This window comes from Phyllobates terribilis, unplaced genomic scaffold, assembly GCF_046119375.1.
Source record: "Phyllobates terribilis strain yellow unplaced genomic scaffold, ASM4611937v1 Scaffold_3__8_contigs__length_932513732, whole genome shotgun sequence".
Classification (NCBI taxonomy): Eukaryota; Metazoa; Chordata; class Amphibia; order Anura; family Dendrobatidae; genus Phyllobates; species Phyllobates terribilis.
In genome coordinates this window covers 512442203-512459896 of record NW_027362763.1, presented here as the reverse complement: position 1 = coordinate 512459896, position 17694 = coordinate 512442203, and the positions used below count along the sequence as shown (strand labels likewise).

General features: G+C 41.9%; 1 protein-coding gene across 17 annotated transcripts in view; it reads left to right on the top strand.

Annotated features, from left to right (window-relative positions):
• The window catches only part of PTPRK (protein tyrosine phosphatase receptor type K), a 381227-nt gene that overhangs the window by 53472 nt on the left and 310061 nt on the right, over positions 1 to 17694 (top strand). For all 17 annotated transcript variants that reach the window (XM_073676054.1, XM_073676048.1, XM_073676055.1 and 14 more), the window contains exon 2: positions 15494 to 15616. In XM_073676054.1, coding sequence (XP_073532155.1) covers positions 15494 to 15616 — 123 coding nt within the window. The remainder of the gene's footprint in view (positions 1 to 15493; positions 15617 to 17694) is intronic.

Genomic DNA, 17694 nt, shown 5'->3' with positions numbered 1-17694 from the left:
AATAACACTTTAAATCAGATTTTTATGTTACATTTATTTGTTTTAATGTGACATAATGGAAAACGAAGCCAACAGAAGAATGTACTGGTACCTTCTTTTAGTCGCTTCATAGTTTTCAAGCCCTGAAACGGTTAAAAGAAGTGACAAAAGGTGCAACATATTCACAGAAAGTCATTTTGACACTACAGTCCACATCTTCTTCTTCTCATTTCTTTTTTTAAAAGCTTTTTCGGGCAGAATCCAGGTAGAATCTGCCTTAAAAAGGTGTTGTGTGCACATACCCTTCCTCCCCCTACAGTCATCTGTGAGGGGGCCCCCATACGCAAAAAAACTGTCAAGCCCCTTTATTATCTGTGTATTTGACCTATGTTAGTCTAATGTTTATGGGAGCCTTAAAGGGAACCTGTCACCAGTTTTTGAGCCTATGAACAAATGGCACCACCTTTAACTGCTCCTGTGTTGCATCCCACCGAGTATCTTTCAACTCCCAACTCCCCCTGTATACCCCAAAAAATACCATTTGATATGCTCCCGTGCTGTATGTAAATAAGGGTGGTCCGGTCTGAGGGGCATCCTCGCTGCGGTGTCTGTCCCTCCTCTCTGCTCCTAAGAGCCTCACAGGACCGCGCAGGCGCACTCTGCTCTGCCATACCAGTTTTTCTTCACCATGCGAAAGTATTCTCCGATCATCCACCACTGTTGTCTTCCGTGGATACTCAGGCGTTTTTGAGTTCCCAAGCTCACCAGTGCACTTTTTTTTTTCTTTTTTGCAGAATGTACCAAACTGTTAACAGAAATGTTAAGAATTACCAAATTATCTCTGGATTTTTTTTTCAGTCTGATGATGGCCTGTTACACTTCCATTGAGGGCTCCTTTCACCACATGTTGTGGGTTCACAGTAACTGTTTCCGAATGCAAATGCCATACCTGGAATCACAAGGGAATAGCCAATGCAGCCTATTACCGAGCTTTTAAGATAATTGTCCAATTACCTTTTTGCTTTCCTTTAAAAAAAGAGGCAGGTACATATTAAAGAGCTGTAATTCCTAAACCCTTACTCCAATTAGGATGTGAATACCCTCAAATTAAAGCTGAGAGCCCGCACTTTAAACCCATATTGATTATATATCTGTATCTTGAATATGTTTTGGTAAACAGCTAAAATGGCATAACTTGTGTTACTGTCTAAATATTTCTGGAGCTAACTGTAGCTCATTCAAAGACTAGTCTAGTAATTCATTTTACATGGCCAGACTTTAAAGCCCCGTCTCACATAGCGAGATCGCTAGCAAGATTGCTGCTGAGTCACGGTTTTGGTGACGCAACAGCGACCTCACCAGCGATGTCGCTATGTGTGACACTTTGCAGCGATCAGGCCCCTGCTGTGAGGTCGCTGATCGCTGCAAAATGTCCTGGACTATTTTTTGGTCTTTGCCCTCCCGCTGGTCAGCACACATCGCTGTGTGTGACCAGCGGGACCAACGATCAGGCTGGTAACCATGATAAACAGCTGGTTACTAGGGGCACACGCGCACTTAGTAACCCGGTGTTTATCATGGTTACCACTCTGCTACGGTGAGCGGTAACCTCCCGCTCACCATAGCAGAGTGGTAACCATGATAAACAGCGGGTTACTAGGTGCGCTTGTGCCCCTAGTAACCCGCTGTTTATCATGGTTACCACTCCGCTACGGTGAACGGTAACCTCCTGCTCACCGTAGCAGAGTGGTAACCATGATAAACAGCGGGTTACTAGGAGCGCGTGTGCCCCTAGTAACCTGCTGTTTATCACGGTTACCAGCCTGCTCCTGCTTCAGCAGGCTGGTAACCAGGAGCAGGACATCGTGGAAAGATTCTTTCCACGATGTCGCTGCTCCCCTGATCGCTGGTGAACCTGCCTGTTTGACAGCTCACCAGCTACCACATAGCGACGCAGTAACGATCCCTGACAGGTCTTATCGTTGTCGGGATCGTTGTAGCGTCGCTAAGTGTGACGGGGCCTTAACTCTTTTACTAAGAAATGTGTTTTAGTTGATATGTAAATGAGGCTGAAGGACTTTGGTAGATCTGAATCCTCTGTCACTCCAGCTCTATGCTACAGTCAAGTGTCGCCTACTCCTGCTTGACTGACTACTCCTTTTCCTCAAGTCACACACAGCATAGAGGCAGTCAATCAAGCAGGAGAACGCAGCAGTGGGCGGAGAATTGAGATGGAGTGACAGAGGCTTCAGATCTACCATAGCTCTTCAGCCTCATTTTTATGTCTGTTCAAGCACTGATTTCTCAGTAACTGAGGAATGGACTGGCCCTGTAAAGGTATTGCTGGACTAGTCTTCTAAGGAGCTACATGAGCATCTAAATAGTTTGGGGGATTAAATCTTGCTGAAAGATTCCCTTTAAAATGGCTCCAGTGACCTATGTAAAATTTCTGTTTTGAATTAAAAAAAATAAAAAAAATGTTCATATTAAAAAAAAAAAATGCATTTAATACAAAAACCTGTTTTTTAAGCATAGGTAATTTTCTGGTAATACATTCACTTTAGCTTTAAATGCTGGTCTGAGCTTCTGCTTGCCACAGTCAAATTAACTAGGCATTTTACCTTGTAATCGCAGAATAATGTAGAAACTGTAGCACTTCCATACTGGATAAAATCCTTTTGATATTTGTGTCAGTAGGAAGCCCCCAATGCATTAGTTTTATTAAAAATTATTTGCTCCAGGAAGTTGCAGAAGGAAATGGCATGTCTGAGAAATAGATTTATTATTTTTTTTTTTTCCATGTTTTTCAATTTTTTGCCCTCAGGTTAAGTTATGAATAAAGAATAAGTGAAGAATGCAGGATGGTTTCAGCGTTTTAATCAAATCAGCTGCATTTCCCAGGGCTTTTCTGCCAGAACCAACCTGCTGGTGGTAGGGTATCATATATATGTATTCTTTTAAAAGGAATGTTATCCACCTTCCTTCAGGCTCTGTAATTGCCGGCACAGAAGTGTGTGTGACTGGCTGCAATGGAAGACTTCACTTGGTCCAGATTACACAGTAATTGTTAGTAAGCCCTGGAGTCCTCGTCCACTGAGTGCAAATGTTGTTCTGTAGGAGTAATTGAAGAGAATTGGAGCGTCTCTGCAGCTTTATAGGAACATTAATAAACACAGAAAACAACAAGCATCTGCCCCATAGGTAATAAGAGTTTCCTGTGTGTTTTATAAAGATTAAGTGGTATAATACAAACATACTGTGAACTCAGCACCCCAATGTGTGTTCTCCGGGTGCATGTCACCAGGTGGGCATGATCCGTCTCACCCACACTTAGGCTATGTTCACACGCAGCAATAAGTGCTGCGTTTTGTTTCTGCACTAAAAACACTGTATTGAGAACTCCCATTTTGTGGTGGTTTTGCAGCGGATTTTGGGTGCAGATTATTTGTCCTTTGTATATAGTACATTTAGTTTTATTCTCCAGTATCTAAGGGGTAACATTTCTCCTTGCGGAGAGTGTGACCTGTTAAGCAGGTGAGGTGAGGGGACTTTTAAAGCCGCAATGCTCCTCTGGGAAATATGCAAATTGTCTCTTCAGAGAGGAAGAGGGCTAGAACTCTAGTGCCACTTAAGGCCCCGTCACACTTGGCGACGCTGCAACGATCCCGACAACGATATGACCTGTCAGGGATCGTTGCTGCGTCACTATGTGGTCGCTGGTGAGCTGTCAAACAGGTAGGCTCACCAACGATCAGGGGAGCAGCGACATCGTGGAAAGAATCTTTCCACGATGTCCTGGTTGCCAGCCTGCACATGCGCACCTAGTAACCCGTTGTTTATCATGGTTACCGCTCACTTTAGCAGGCTCGTAACCATGATAAACAGCGGGTTACTAAGTGCGTGTGTGCCCCTAGTAACCCGATGTTTATCATGGTTACCAGCCTGATCGCTGCTCCCGCTGGTCACACACAGCGATGTGTGCTGACCAGCGGGAGGGCAACGACCAAAAAATGGTCCAGGACACTTTGCAGCGATCAGCGACCTCACAGCAGGGGCCTGATCGCTGCAAAGTGTCACACATAGCGACATCGCTGGTGAGGTCGCTGTTGCGTCACCAAAACCGTGATTCAGCAGCGATCTCGCTATGTGAGACGGGGGCTTTACAGGAAGTAGCAATCCTAAAAGTCAATAGTGACCCTTTAATGAGCCTTATCACATGACTTAGGATAAAAGCCAAGACCAGAAACTCAATTTGCATGAGCTCTCTGTAAGGAGAAATGTTACCCCTTAGATACCGATTTGACACCTCTCATCCAGCCAAACCAGAACTCACACTTTGCACTGACGAGGGGCACAGTGTCTGCAAATTTAGTTTCTGGTTCTGGTTTATATCCTAAGTCATGTGGCAAGGCTCGTTAAAGGGTCACTATTGATTTTTAGGATTGCTACTTCCTGTAGGTGGCACTAGAGTTCTGGTCCTCTTCCTCTCTGAAGAGACAATTTGCATATTTTTATTCTCCAAAAACCTCAAAATCATGTTTGTGGTTTTTTTCACTTTCTCACTTCTTTCTAAGTAAGGAAAAAACGTTGCGAGAACACTGAAAGAATTGACTTTCTGCAGATTTAAAAAATGCTGCAATCCTCATATTCAGTCAGGACCCAAGTGCGTGCATGAGATTTCTGAAATCGCATAGCTTTTGCTGTAAAAGGCAGCTTTTAAGGGCTAGTGCACACATTGCAGATTCATCATTTTTTTTTTCTGCATTGAATTGTCACAAAACCTTAAGGGTTTCCTGATTCCAGCAAAGTGAGTGAGAATCGGACGCAAGCCCTGACGGGACCAGCAACGCGAGACAAAATGCAATTTGGAAGCACCCTTAGGGATTGGTTTCGTACTTGCACTCGATTTTCCTCCATTTATCATGGATCCTATAAGTTAAAAATCTGGATCCATTACAAATGGGTGATAACTGGATGTGTGAACAGAACCGTCTGTTCACACTTCTGACAGTTACCGGCCATTAATTTGAAACCATGAAATACTAATCAATACCGGAATGAGGCATGTACTTACCTCTCAGATATACTTAATATAAAATGGCTACATCCTAAAAAACCAAAACTTTGCTTTAGTATATATCATAAGAAATAGTTTTCTTCCAGTTGAGGAGAATTCACCCACAGCAGGTGTAATGTAGACATTCCTGCAGCTATCCCTCTCTTCTTAATATTTTGGAAAACCACAGACTTGCTACCGTAACAACTTCATTCAGATGAATAGAATATCATTTTTGCAACGTTAGTGTTTTTTTTAGATTTTTTTATTGCCATACGATTAAAAGCAATATTGAAATGTGAAACTTCAGACTTACAGGAAGCCTATCCAATTACTGATATTTTACTGTAAATGGCTCTGTATAAAGTTTGTATTTTAATATTTGAAATTCTTAGAAATACAAAAAAATTATATTCTCAGTGTTATAATTGACTTTTTTTTGTGACGGTCTAGTAGGAAATCTGTGTAGCATTAGTAAGTGACATCTTTATAACTACTTAGATGGATTAAATCAAGCAGTTGATGTGTTGCCATTTGTAAATGTCAAATCTTGTATGTATGAGAGTTTGGGTCATGATAATAGCCATTTCCGCTTTCTTGGTGTCCGTACTCAGGGCTGTATATAAGTGAGTTATGAGAAATGCAATGTCCTACTGATGGTATCTTTCCAGCCAGTTGGCCAGATTACTCCAACTAAATAAGTGACACAGATGTCGTTGGGTGGATCTAAATACAGTCCCAGAAAGCCCATGAATTCTTAAGCGCTCCCTCACTCTCCTTTTTTTTTTTCTCTACGCTTTGAAAGATGATTTCAAAATAAAAGATGCCATGCATTTCATACATTTAATTAGTTTGCTGCCACTTTGTATTTTGAACCTGTTTATTGTCCTGCCTTTTTTCAGTCCAAGTATAGAACAGGTGGCTATAGGAAACTGTCCAGAACATGTCTCGCTTTTGAGAACACCACTGGTTATTAAAAAATGAAAATGCTGTGTATATAGACATTTAAAATTTTTTTTACTATAGGCTTTAGAGGGGTTGTCACAGGAACAAAGTTATTTTTATTCCAAGATCTAGTGATTTAAATGCAAGTTCCACAATTTGATGTGTTTAAAAAAATGTTCCTGCGCAGATATAATCTTATAAATGTGCCCCTGCTGTGTACTGTGTAATGTCTGTGTCTGACCATACAGGGACATGGTCTGATCATACCACATCTCCTGGTCCGGGGAGGGAGCAAAAGAGTATACAGACATTACAGCAGGGGATCACAGCTGATTCTCTACGCTAAAAAGTTTTCCTGCCTGTTTAAAAGCAGGGGCATACACAGCACAGGAGACGCTGGGGCTTCCACTTCGGTCTTCGTGGGTGGACTAGCGTTCAGAGTGCACTGACTCCGCCCACAAAGTACGTTCTGGAACTGGCCGTCAGGGTGTAATCCTACATTGCGTGCGCTACGTGCAAGTGCTGGCAGTGTCTGGAGCAATTAATGGGCCGGCAGCTAGGAAAGTGCGGCCTCCATCCCGAGCACTGCGATTCTCGGGAATCTGCCTGGGGGCGCAGAAAAGGATGTGATCCCCGTGCTGTCCTGTCTGTATACTTTTTTCTCCCCCACCACCCAGGAGATGTGGTATGATCAGACCATGTTCCTGCACGGTCAGACACAGCCATTACACAGTACACAGCAGGGGCACATTTATAAGATTATCTCAGCACAGGAACATTTTATTTAAACACATCCAATTGTGGAACTTATTATTATTCCAAGATCTATTGATTAAAATGAATTTTTGTTCATGGGAAAACCCCTTTTTAATGAGGCCTTCAGTCAAGTCGGCAGCAATAAAAAAAAAAAAAATAAAAAAATAAAAATAGAAACCTGCTAAAACAGGGAGTGTCTTCACTTTTATAGTCCTCTCCTATCTGAGAACAGTAAGTTTATGAATTGTTGTTTTTGTCTGTGTGCCAAAACCTTTGTCTTTGCCCGCACCAATGGCATCTGTTGGCTATACCACGCTGTATTTACATTGCCAGAAGACTGTTTTACTAGTCATTTGCTATTGTTTGCTCACTTAGTATCCACATAATATTTATCTTACAGAATCCTCGCTGTGCGTTTCCATCTTTGTTGTTGACATAAACAGTAACAGAGTAACAAAGCTTTTGATATTTTATCAGACTCCATGTTATACCTGGGCTCCAACATGCTTGTTTACTGCCTTTAATTTACTGTACATTTATCTTATTATGTTCGCTAAGCCTGACCTGAGTTTGCTTTTTATTTGATTTTATACTGGGTTTTCCTCAAAATGGAGGTGTTTCACCTATCCATGAGACCCCCCCCCCACCCCCCCACACACACCTATCACCCTAAAAAAAAGTGACCCAAAAATGCAACTTTTTGGGAAAAAGTACTAAACTCCTGCCTCAACGTACAGAGTGGTTGGTGTTCAAGCTCAATAGAAGGTCTGTGTTCTTTCAGCAGTAAAAAAAATAAATAAAAAATTGTGTGTAACGGTCTTCCAGTTCTTTGTAGGAGTGTGTGTATTGTAGTAAAAAAAAAAACTTAAAAAAAATGGATATTTTATAGATTTTTTTTTAAAGTAATACAAGAAAGGGTTAAAAATATGGATCACCCAGTGGAAGAGATGCAACTCGAGTGGGAGTTATAAAAGTATAATGATTAGTAATGCAAATTAGGCATAGAGAACCAGAACCTGGTAACAATAGGATACCAGTGCTGTGTGTAATTAGCATATACCAGGTCAAGAGTACAATGGATGGACAGTGAATGCACTTTGTCTATCTGTCCATCCCTTGTACTAATTACCTGCATTACTGATCATTATATTCTTTTATCTTCCTCTTGTGATGTGAGCTGTCTCTTCCACTGTGACCCCAGTCTTTAACCCTGTCTTGTGTTAGCGTTTGAATAAACTCTATCAATCTTCCTTTATAGTATTTGGCTATCCACCAGTTCTTTTGTGTAGGATGTTTGTTTAACCAAGTAACAGCAAGTCTACTTTTAAAGAGGTTGTCTGGTCTAAGAAGCAAAGTCTTCAGTCTGTGACTGCTGATTGCGCACATCGCACACTGCTATGATTCAACATTCTTAACGATTTCCCTGTGTGAGTGGGCGGTCATGTAGCCTTATGCATGTGATTTGTATGATTGCGGTCATGTGCCAACTAGACTCCTGTGCTACTCTCAATTCCATTCTATAAGGCTGTGTGCCCACGATGCGTTTTTGGTGCTTTTTTTGTGCAGATTTGCAGCGCAGAAACGTTCCAGAAACGCATTGCATACCTTATCCCATGACTTCCTATGACATTCTGCAAGTTCTGTGCACATGGTCAGGATTTTTTCTGCGCAGATTTTACTTGCAGAAAAAATCCTGACATCACCAATTCTTGTGCGTTTCTGCAGGCAGATTTGCCTATACAATGCATTGGAAAAACGCATGGCAAAAACGCATGTTTTTTTTCTGCCAAGGAGATGCAGAAATGCTCAGGAAAATTATTTCTGCTTCATTTCTGCATCGTGGGCACATAGCCTAAGAGAAGCTGGATGAGACTAGTCAACTCAACATGTGACCAAGTATAAAGATTGCGTCTTGTACATGGCGAATCATGAGAGCGTACAGTTCACACACTGACATGAGTCGACAGTCTATGGTCAGATAATGACTGCAGTCTTCTTAGACTAGACAACCCCTTTAATAGTTCATGTGTGATATATACTGACACCACAGATACACCAGTACAATGTGGGTTAAAAAAAATTGTGTGTGTGTATATATGTATATATATATATATATATATATATATATATATATATATATATATATATATATATATATATATATATATATATATATATATATATATATATATATATATATATATATATAAATAATATAATATACACACTTTGTTTGGGTTTAAGTATTTTGTATCCGTATTTGTTAACGCTTTTGGCTTACTGTTGGTAATGTAAAATACTGCCATGTGAATGAGGCCTTTAAATCTCCTTTAAAATAGTTTGAAATGTAAGAGCTTCAAGCACTCAAGGAATACCGGTAATTAATTTCTTGTGGACTCTGCAACCAATCAAGTGTTTTATTTATTTTCCTAACAAACTCATTGGTTTAACAAAAATGATCACCAAAAACAATACAGATGTGGTTTCCTCTGGTCTCTTGTTTTTGTGTAAAAAAAATTATTTTGAAGTATATTCTTCTTACAGGTGTCGCCTACACCTCTTCCGCTTGGGACGATTTTGTGACCTCTGCAGCCAATCACTGGCCACATTTCCCCATGATCATAAAAGAATGTACAGAGCCAAACTGTGTACAAGCTCCCATACAAATTTGTTTAGGGTGCTTCACATTCATGGTCTCCTCTTTTTGTGGTGCACAATAAGGCTCCGATCCCGAGATACATGCGAGTACATATGTCAGCTTTCATGGTATATCCTGTGATCTGCCCTAAAAGTTTGAGATGGAAATAACCCTTTAAGTTTATAGTTTTACAATGAATTTAACTTATATGGCACCAATAGGCGTATGATGGCTTTTATACATTTTTGAGAAATTAAATGTAAACCCCTAAAAAAAAAAAAAAAAAAAAAAAAAAAAAAATTGTACCATTACTAGAAAATTTTGAATGCAAGTTGTCACACTGTAGTTGCCACTATATAAACTGATTGAGCCACAAAATACGGGCTACTTAATGCAGCCACGATGCTTTGTATTAGTTAAGTTTTACTTATGGTTATCTCAAAGGTGGGCAATCAACTTGCATTGCATGGTCGGCAGAGATAGAACAGGATCATGTTCTTGCAGTTGCATCAAGGTATTTAATGGTGCTGAATAATTGCATATCAGTTACTGCAATATTCAAGACTTTTAGGCTGAAAACCCGCATGTAAATTTTCAGGTGGCATTAAACCAAAGTTGGAAGAAAATCCTGCAGCAAGGAAAGATTAGAGGACCTGTCATAAAAATCTCTGAGCTCCCCTGATTCTGCAACTTTTTTTCCCCATTTTTGCATTGCCTCAGTCCATTGTAGAGAGCTTAACATTTATTGCTTTTGGAGAGCAATATGTGAAATTTCAGCTTTCAGACCAACTTGGGAGCCTTTTATCTTTTACCAGACGCAATCAATCACTAAAGGTAGTTGATCTAACAGTTGGGGAGGGAGGTCTGAAGGTGAACGCCTCGATAAAAGACTGAAGAAACTACCAGTTGGACTGCAAGCAGAGATTACACATATTGCACTCTAAAAGCAATAAATGTGAGTATCTCTGCAATGGAGCAAAGCAGTGCAAAATAGAAAAGCGTGTCAGAATCAGGAGAGCTCAGGGATTTTTTCAAGGCATTTTTTTTTTTTTAGCATAATACAGGTTATCTTTTAAAGGGAATCTGTCAGGTTTTGCTATCTAAGGACAGCATTTGGTAGTGATTAAAAAACAGAATTCAACTAGGTTTAACTTATCAAGCTGTGGGCTGTTTATTTACACTAAAGTTTTTATCACCAGGGTATCATTGCTGTAACTAGCTGGTCTGCAAGCCCTGGTCTGACTCCACCCCCTTCTGTGATAGGCACCTCACGGTCTATGGACATTGTGTATACAGTTATATGAAAAAGTTTGGGCACCCCTATTAATCTTAAGCTTAATGTTTTATAAAAATTGGTGTTTTTGCAACAGCTATTTCAATTTGATATATGTAATAACTGTTGGACACAGTAATGTTTCTGCCTTGAAATGAGGTTCATTGTACTAACAGAAAATGTGCAATCTGCATTCAAACAAAATTTGACAGGTGCATAAGTATGGGCACCTCACCAGAAAAGTGACATTAATATTTAGTAGATCCTCCTTTTGCAAAAATAACAGCCTCTAGTCGCTTCCTGTAGCTTTTAATGAGATCCTGGATGAAGGTATTTTTGACCATTCCTCTTTACAAAACAATTCCAGTTCAGTTAAGTTTGATGGTCGCCGAGCATGGACAGCCCTCTTCAAATGATCCCACAGATGTTCAATGATATTCAGGTCTGGGGACTGGGATGGCCATTCCAGAACATTGTAATTGTTCCTCTGCATGAATGCCTGAGTAGATTTGGAGCGGTGTTTTGGATCATTGTCTTGCTGAAAGATCCATCCCCTGCGTAACTTCAACTTTATCACTGATTCTTGAACATTATTGTCAAGAATCTGCTGATACTGAGTGGAATCCATGCATCCCTCAACTTTAACAAGATTCCCGGTGCCGGCATTGGCCACACAGCCCCAAAGCATGATGGAACCTCCACCAAATTTTACTGTGGGTAGCAAGTGTTTTTCTTGGAATGCTGTGTTTTTTTGCCGCCATGCATAACGCCTTTTTGTATGACCAAACAACTCAATCTTGGTTTCATCAGTCCACAGGACCTTCTTCCAAAAAGAAATTAGCTTCTCCAAATGTGCTTTTGCATACCTCAGCCGACTCTGTTTGTGGCGTGCTTGCAGAAATGGCTTCTTTTGCATCACTCTCCCATACAGCTTCTCCTTGTGCAAAGTGCATTGTATAGTTGACCGATGCACAGTGACACCATCTGCAGCAAGTTGATGCTGCAGCTCTCTGGAGGTGGTCTGAGGATTGTCCTTGACTGATCTCACCATTCTTCTTCTCTGCCTTTCTGATGTTTTTCTTGGCCTGCCACTTCTGGCCTTAACAAGAACTGTCCCTGTGTTCTTCCATTTCCTTACTATGTTCCTCACAGTGGAAACTGACAGGTTAAATCTCTGGGACAGCTTTTTGCATCCTTCCCCTGAACAACTATGTTGAATAATCTTTGTTTTCAGATCATTTGACAGTTGTTTTGAGGAGCCCATGATGCCACTCTTCAGAGGAGATTCAAACAGGAGAACAACTTGCAAGTGGCCACTTTAAGTAGCTTTTCTCATGATTGCATACACCTGACTATGAAGTTCAAAGCTCAATGAGGTTACAAAACCAAAAAAGTGCTTTAGTAAGTCAGTAAAAAGTAGGTAGGAGTATTTAAAACAAGAAAATGATAAGGGTGCCCATACTTATGCACCTGTCAAATTTTGTTTGAATGCAGATTGCACATTTTCTGTTAGTACAATAAACCTCATTTCAAGGCAGAAACATTACTGTGTCCAACAGTTATTACATATATCAAACTGAAATAGCTGTTGCAAAAACACCAATTTTTATAAAACATTAAGCTTAAGATTAATAGGGGTGCCCAAACTTTTTCATATAACTGTATATACAGCCTGGTATATAGCTTTCTGAGCTCTGCTGCATTGCTAAATCTAAGAACTCTGTGTCAGAACTGCTGCACCCAGTAAATTAAGTGCTACATCATTGGTTTCTGGGTCTCTTTGCCTACATCAGGCTTCTCTCAGATGAGGTAGCAAAAACCTGCTGACACATTCCCTTTAAATACTAAGTCTTGAAGTATTTTAAAAGGGCTGTCCAGTACTATTAAAAATAGCCCAATGTGTTTTTATGATGAAAAGAAGCTTCTTTTTAATAACCTCCCTCTGCTGTTTCTGCCTGTGAGCGGCGCGATCACTGGCAGCACGTGACCCCCCACTGACATCACCTCAAGTGAGGTATGACTCAGCGCTGGGGTCCCCGCAGTGGCTGCTGGGTTGTGGGCAGTGTTACCCCACGCATCACACCCAGCATCCACCGCGCACTTTCCCAATGAATGAGAGGGAGAGCGTACAGTTGATGCCGGGTGTAACGTGGGGGGTAACCCCGTCCACAACCTAGCAGCCACCGTGGAACGCAGAATAGGGACCCCCGGCTGCATCCAGAATCATGACGTGACATCAGAGGATGTCAGAGCCGGCTGAAGCCGGGGGTCACGTGATGCCTGTGAGCGGCCTGTGATAGCGCCGCTCACAGGCATAAACAGAAGAGGGAGGTAATTAGAAAGAGGCTTCTTTTCATAATAAAAACACATTGAGCTATTTTGAATAGTAGTGGACAACCCTTTTAATTATATCCTCAATATGCCAGTGTCCTTTTATATCCATTCCTGACTTTTGTTCAGATAACTACATCAAGGACTGCAAAAACTTTAGTGACAATTTTATTGCACTTTTTACAGCCAAAACCAGCAGTGGGTATTAAAGAAAGGAGACACATCCGCTCTTCCTTCATACACTTCTTTGTATTTGGATACACTATGGGATTCTGCAACAAATGTTCTGCATGAGAACAAATTCTTACAGAAAAAAGGTCATCTTAATAAGACTGGTGCTAGGCGGTGATCAAAGATTGCTCTGTGCAGCGGCTACGTCACTGCACGTTATGACCTCTAGTCTACCTGGTCGCAGTAAGCAAGTTGCAAAAAAAACGTTTCCAACTTTTTGCAACTTGTCCATCACTGTCGCTATCCCCTAAGTATTGTAATGTGGCTCCATTCACTTGCATTACAGTGCGATGTTGCTGCTGCATTGAATGATCTTTTGGCCATGTGACCTGTGTCAAAAGTCACCATCTAGCCACAGCCTTGGATGACCCCCCTGTAGGATGGGAAAGCTTTATTTCTCTATTGTTTATGTTTTTAAATGTTTTAGAAAATCTTTGGGACATTATGTACTTTGCTCATGCCTTGATTTGTGTAGCTCAAGTGCCTCATCCATTCAACAGCTTGTGTTTTACGTTGTAGATGTTATGTGCAGAATATATAGAAACTGTATATAACAGAAAAAGAAATGTATATCACTTAGTGAAAGGACAGAGCTTTAGAAAGCTATGCAATTAATATTGAAAACTAGCTACCATTGAGCTCTATGGCACCAAACTTCGACACACTTTTTTTTTTTTTTTTTAAATGGGCTCCAAAGTGAATATTGAGAATGTTGGGCAAACAGTTGAACTACTTTCTTTGGCAGAGTAAAGGTTAATTATAACTAATAAACCACATGTTAGAATTTCATGCAACAGAGCTATTCCATGGGTTTCCAACCTGAGCTTATGCCAAGCTTGCAATTTTGTGATTACATTTCTGGATTGATGTTCTTTTAATAACAACATTAGTCTGTCTAGAATTATCATTCAGAATCCATTACATTAGCCGTTTAAACAATAATCCAGAAAAAAAAAGGTACTTTAGGGTAATTTATTGCATCCGTCTCTTTTTGACAAAGGTTAAAGCGAATGAGGTTTGATCTGGCAATTGAGGAAGACATGAATGTTCAATGGGTTATGAAGACCAAAAAAAATGTCTTGAAGGTCACAAATTACAAAAGAATTTGACAGTCAACGCTACTTTATTTGTAGGCTGAAATGGAGAATTCTTTACATTTTATAGTGCCTAAGTTATCATGACCTATTTAAATCATATTTTTGTGTTACATGTATTTTTTTGGCATTTTTGTTTTTCACATGACTATATTGTAACAGATAACATTAGCAATTTTCCAGTTTTCACAGTTGCCGCTGGGGCTTTTTTTCCTTAAGACTCTTTCTACTTTGTCCTTTTAAAGAAGAGTTTTCAGAAGGCTCCTTATCAGCAGAGGTTATAATTAAATGTAATACCACTACTCTATAAAGAGTTCACAATAGGAGATGCCATAACTGACCCTGCTCCCCCTCCCATCACATTGACATTTGCATTCAATTCTTCAATACAAAAAAAAAGTCTTGGCGTCTGTTCATTGTGTCTATGTACATATGTTGTTTCCTTAAACAACAGTCTAACAAGCCCCAATGACTAGTGTGAAAGTGCGAGACAAATCATTTTATATATTTTTGACGCCATGCCATAGAATATGGACTCATTAACTGCATACCCTAATATCCGGATTATATAAGCATTCTATTATGTAACCATTCTGACCTAGATATTCAAAGTAGTACAGCAGCCTCATCAGGTCTGATAGCTATGTTAAATGGGTTGTCCATTAAAAACAAGAGACTCGCCTAGCCACAGGCAAGTTGAAAAATAACTAATCAGTGGAGTTCAACCATTGAAACCCGCACAGATCAATGAATCTTTATCCCCAATGAGGCACTCTTATTCCCCTCACAAAATGTTGCAGCAGGTCGGATGCCGGACTGCTTCTCTATCCATTCTGTATGGGGCTGCAGGAAAGCTCCATAAGGAATAAATGGATTGTCAGTCGAGCTTGCGCAGTGCCACCCCATTCTACCAATTTGTGTGGGTCCCAGCGGATTAATAAGTTAGGGGATAACTTGTTTTCTCTGGACAACCCCTTTTAATAAGGGGTTTGTAATGTGAAATGTTGTGAAGAACTCACTATATCATCAACTAGAAAGTTATAATCTCTGTAATATGTGTAAAGCACCAACATATTCCACATCTCTTCGAGACCGTAAACACGTAAAATGGCAAGTAATGAAAACAAAGAATATGAATGGAGTTGTGTCAAAGTTCATACTCTTACAGTCTGACTTGTGCTTCATTTTAGGAGGTTGTACCTTTGACGATGGACCAGCCGCCTGCGACTATCATCAGGATCTATATGATGACTTTGATTGGGACCATGTGAGTGCACAAGAGCCGCATTACCTGCCTGTAGAAATGCCGAAAGGTGAGTTAATGCTCTAGATCAGGGGTCTCAAACTCGGCTGGGTATATGGGCCGCACATGGAAAAAAATTTAATTTGGGGGGCCGCATTCTTTGTTCAATGTGACATTTTTAGTGATACCATTTTTTTTTGTATACATCTTTTCAACATTTTTGCCATGTTTATTTTTTTATGGCTTGGGTCGTTATGGATGTGGCGATAATAAACGTGCACTTTTTTGTGTTTACTTTAGTTTACATATAAAACAGCATTTTTAGTGCTCAATATTTTTTCATGCTTTATTTTTATTTTTTTGATTTTTACAATTATGTTTCCCCCAATTGGCCACATACAGTAATATTGTCTTACAATTAGCATCATATAGTAATAATGGAAAACATCTTGTAGTAATGTTCCCCATCCAAGTCCCCATCTTGTACTAATGTGCCCCATCCAGGTCTCCATCTTGTGGCTATGTACCCCATCCAGGTCCCCATCCTGTGGCTATGTGCCCCATCCAGGTCCACATCCTGTGGCTATGTGCCCCATCCAGGTTCCCATCCTGTGGCTATGTGCCCCATCCAGGTCCCCATCTTGTGGCTATGTGCCCCATTCAGGTCCCCATCTTGTGGCAATGTTCCCCTTCCTGGCCCCCATCTTGTACTAATGTGCCTCATCCAGGTCCCCATCTTGTGGCTATGTAGCCCATCCAGGTCCCCATCCTGTGGCTATGTGCCCCATCCTGTGGCAATGTTCCCCATCCAGGTCCCCATCTTGTGGCTATGTGCCCCATCCAGGTCCCCATCTTGTGGCTATGTGCCCCATCCAGGTCCCCATCTTGTGGCTCTGTGCCCCTTCCAGGTCCCCATCTTGTGGCTCTGTGCCCCATCCTGGTCCCCATCTTGTGGCTCTGTGCCCCATCCTGGTCCCCATCCTGTGGCAATGTTCCCCATCCAGGTCCCCATCTTGTGGCTATGTGCCCCATCCAGGTCCCCATCTTGTGGCTCTGTGCCCCATCCAGGTCCCCATCTTGTGGCTCTGTGCCCCTTCCAGGTCCCCATCTTGTGGCTCTGTGCCCCATCCTGGTCCCCATCTTGTGGCTATGTGCCCCATCCAGGTCCCCATCTTGTGGCTATGTGTCCCATCCAGGTCCACATCTTGTGGCTATGTGCCCCATCCAGGTCCCTATCTTGTGGCTATGTGCCCCATCCAGGTCCCCATCTTATGGCTATGTGCCCCATCCAGGTCCCCATCTTGTGGCTCTGTGCCCCATCCAGGTCCCCATCTTGTGGCTCTGTGCCCCATCCAGGTCCCTATCTTGTGGCTCTGTGCCCCATCCAGGTCCCCATCCTGTGGCTATGTGCCCCATCCAGGTCCCCATCTTGTGGCTCTGTGCCCCATCCAGGTCCCCATCTTGTGGCTCTGTGCCCCATCCAGGTCCCCATCTTGTGGCTATGTGCCCTATCCAGGTCCCCATCTTGTGATTATGTGCCCCATCCAGGTCCCCATCTTGTGGCTATGTGCCCCATCCAGGTCCCCATCTTGTGGCTATATGCCACATCCAGGTCCCCATCTTGTGGCTCTGTGCCCCATCCAGGTCCCCATCTTGTGGCTTTGTGCCCCATCCAGGTCCCCATCTTGTGGCTCTGTGCCTTATCCAGGTCCCCATCTTGTGACTATGTGCCCCATCCAGGTCCCCATCTTGTGGCTATGTGCCCCATCCAGATCCCCATCTTGTGGCTATGTGCCCCATCCAGGTCACCTTCTTGTGGCTATGTGCCCCATCCAGGTCCCCTCTTGTGGCTATGTGCCCCATCCAGGTCCCCTCTTGTGGCTATGTGCCCCCTGTGCTGTTCTTCACACACATAAAATAGAAAAAAAAAGATCATTCTCACCTGTCCCCCGTTCCCTCGGCGTCCTTCCTGCAGATGTGGCCCGCAGGCACCACAGAGTCAGACCCCTTGACGATCCCGACCTGGTCCAGGAGGAGCCGCCGACAGCAGCGCTGCATTGCCGCACAGAGACCGTCTCCCAGCACAGCATTTCCAATGCCAGCCGCCAGCCAATCAGAGGCCATCAGGTGACATCTGCGTATGGCAAT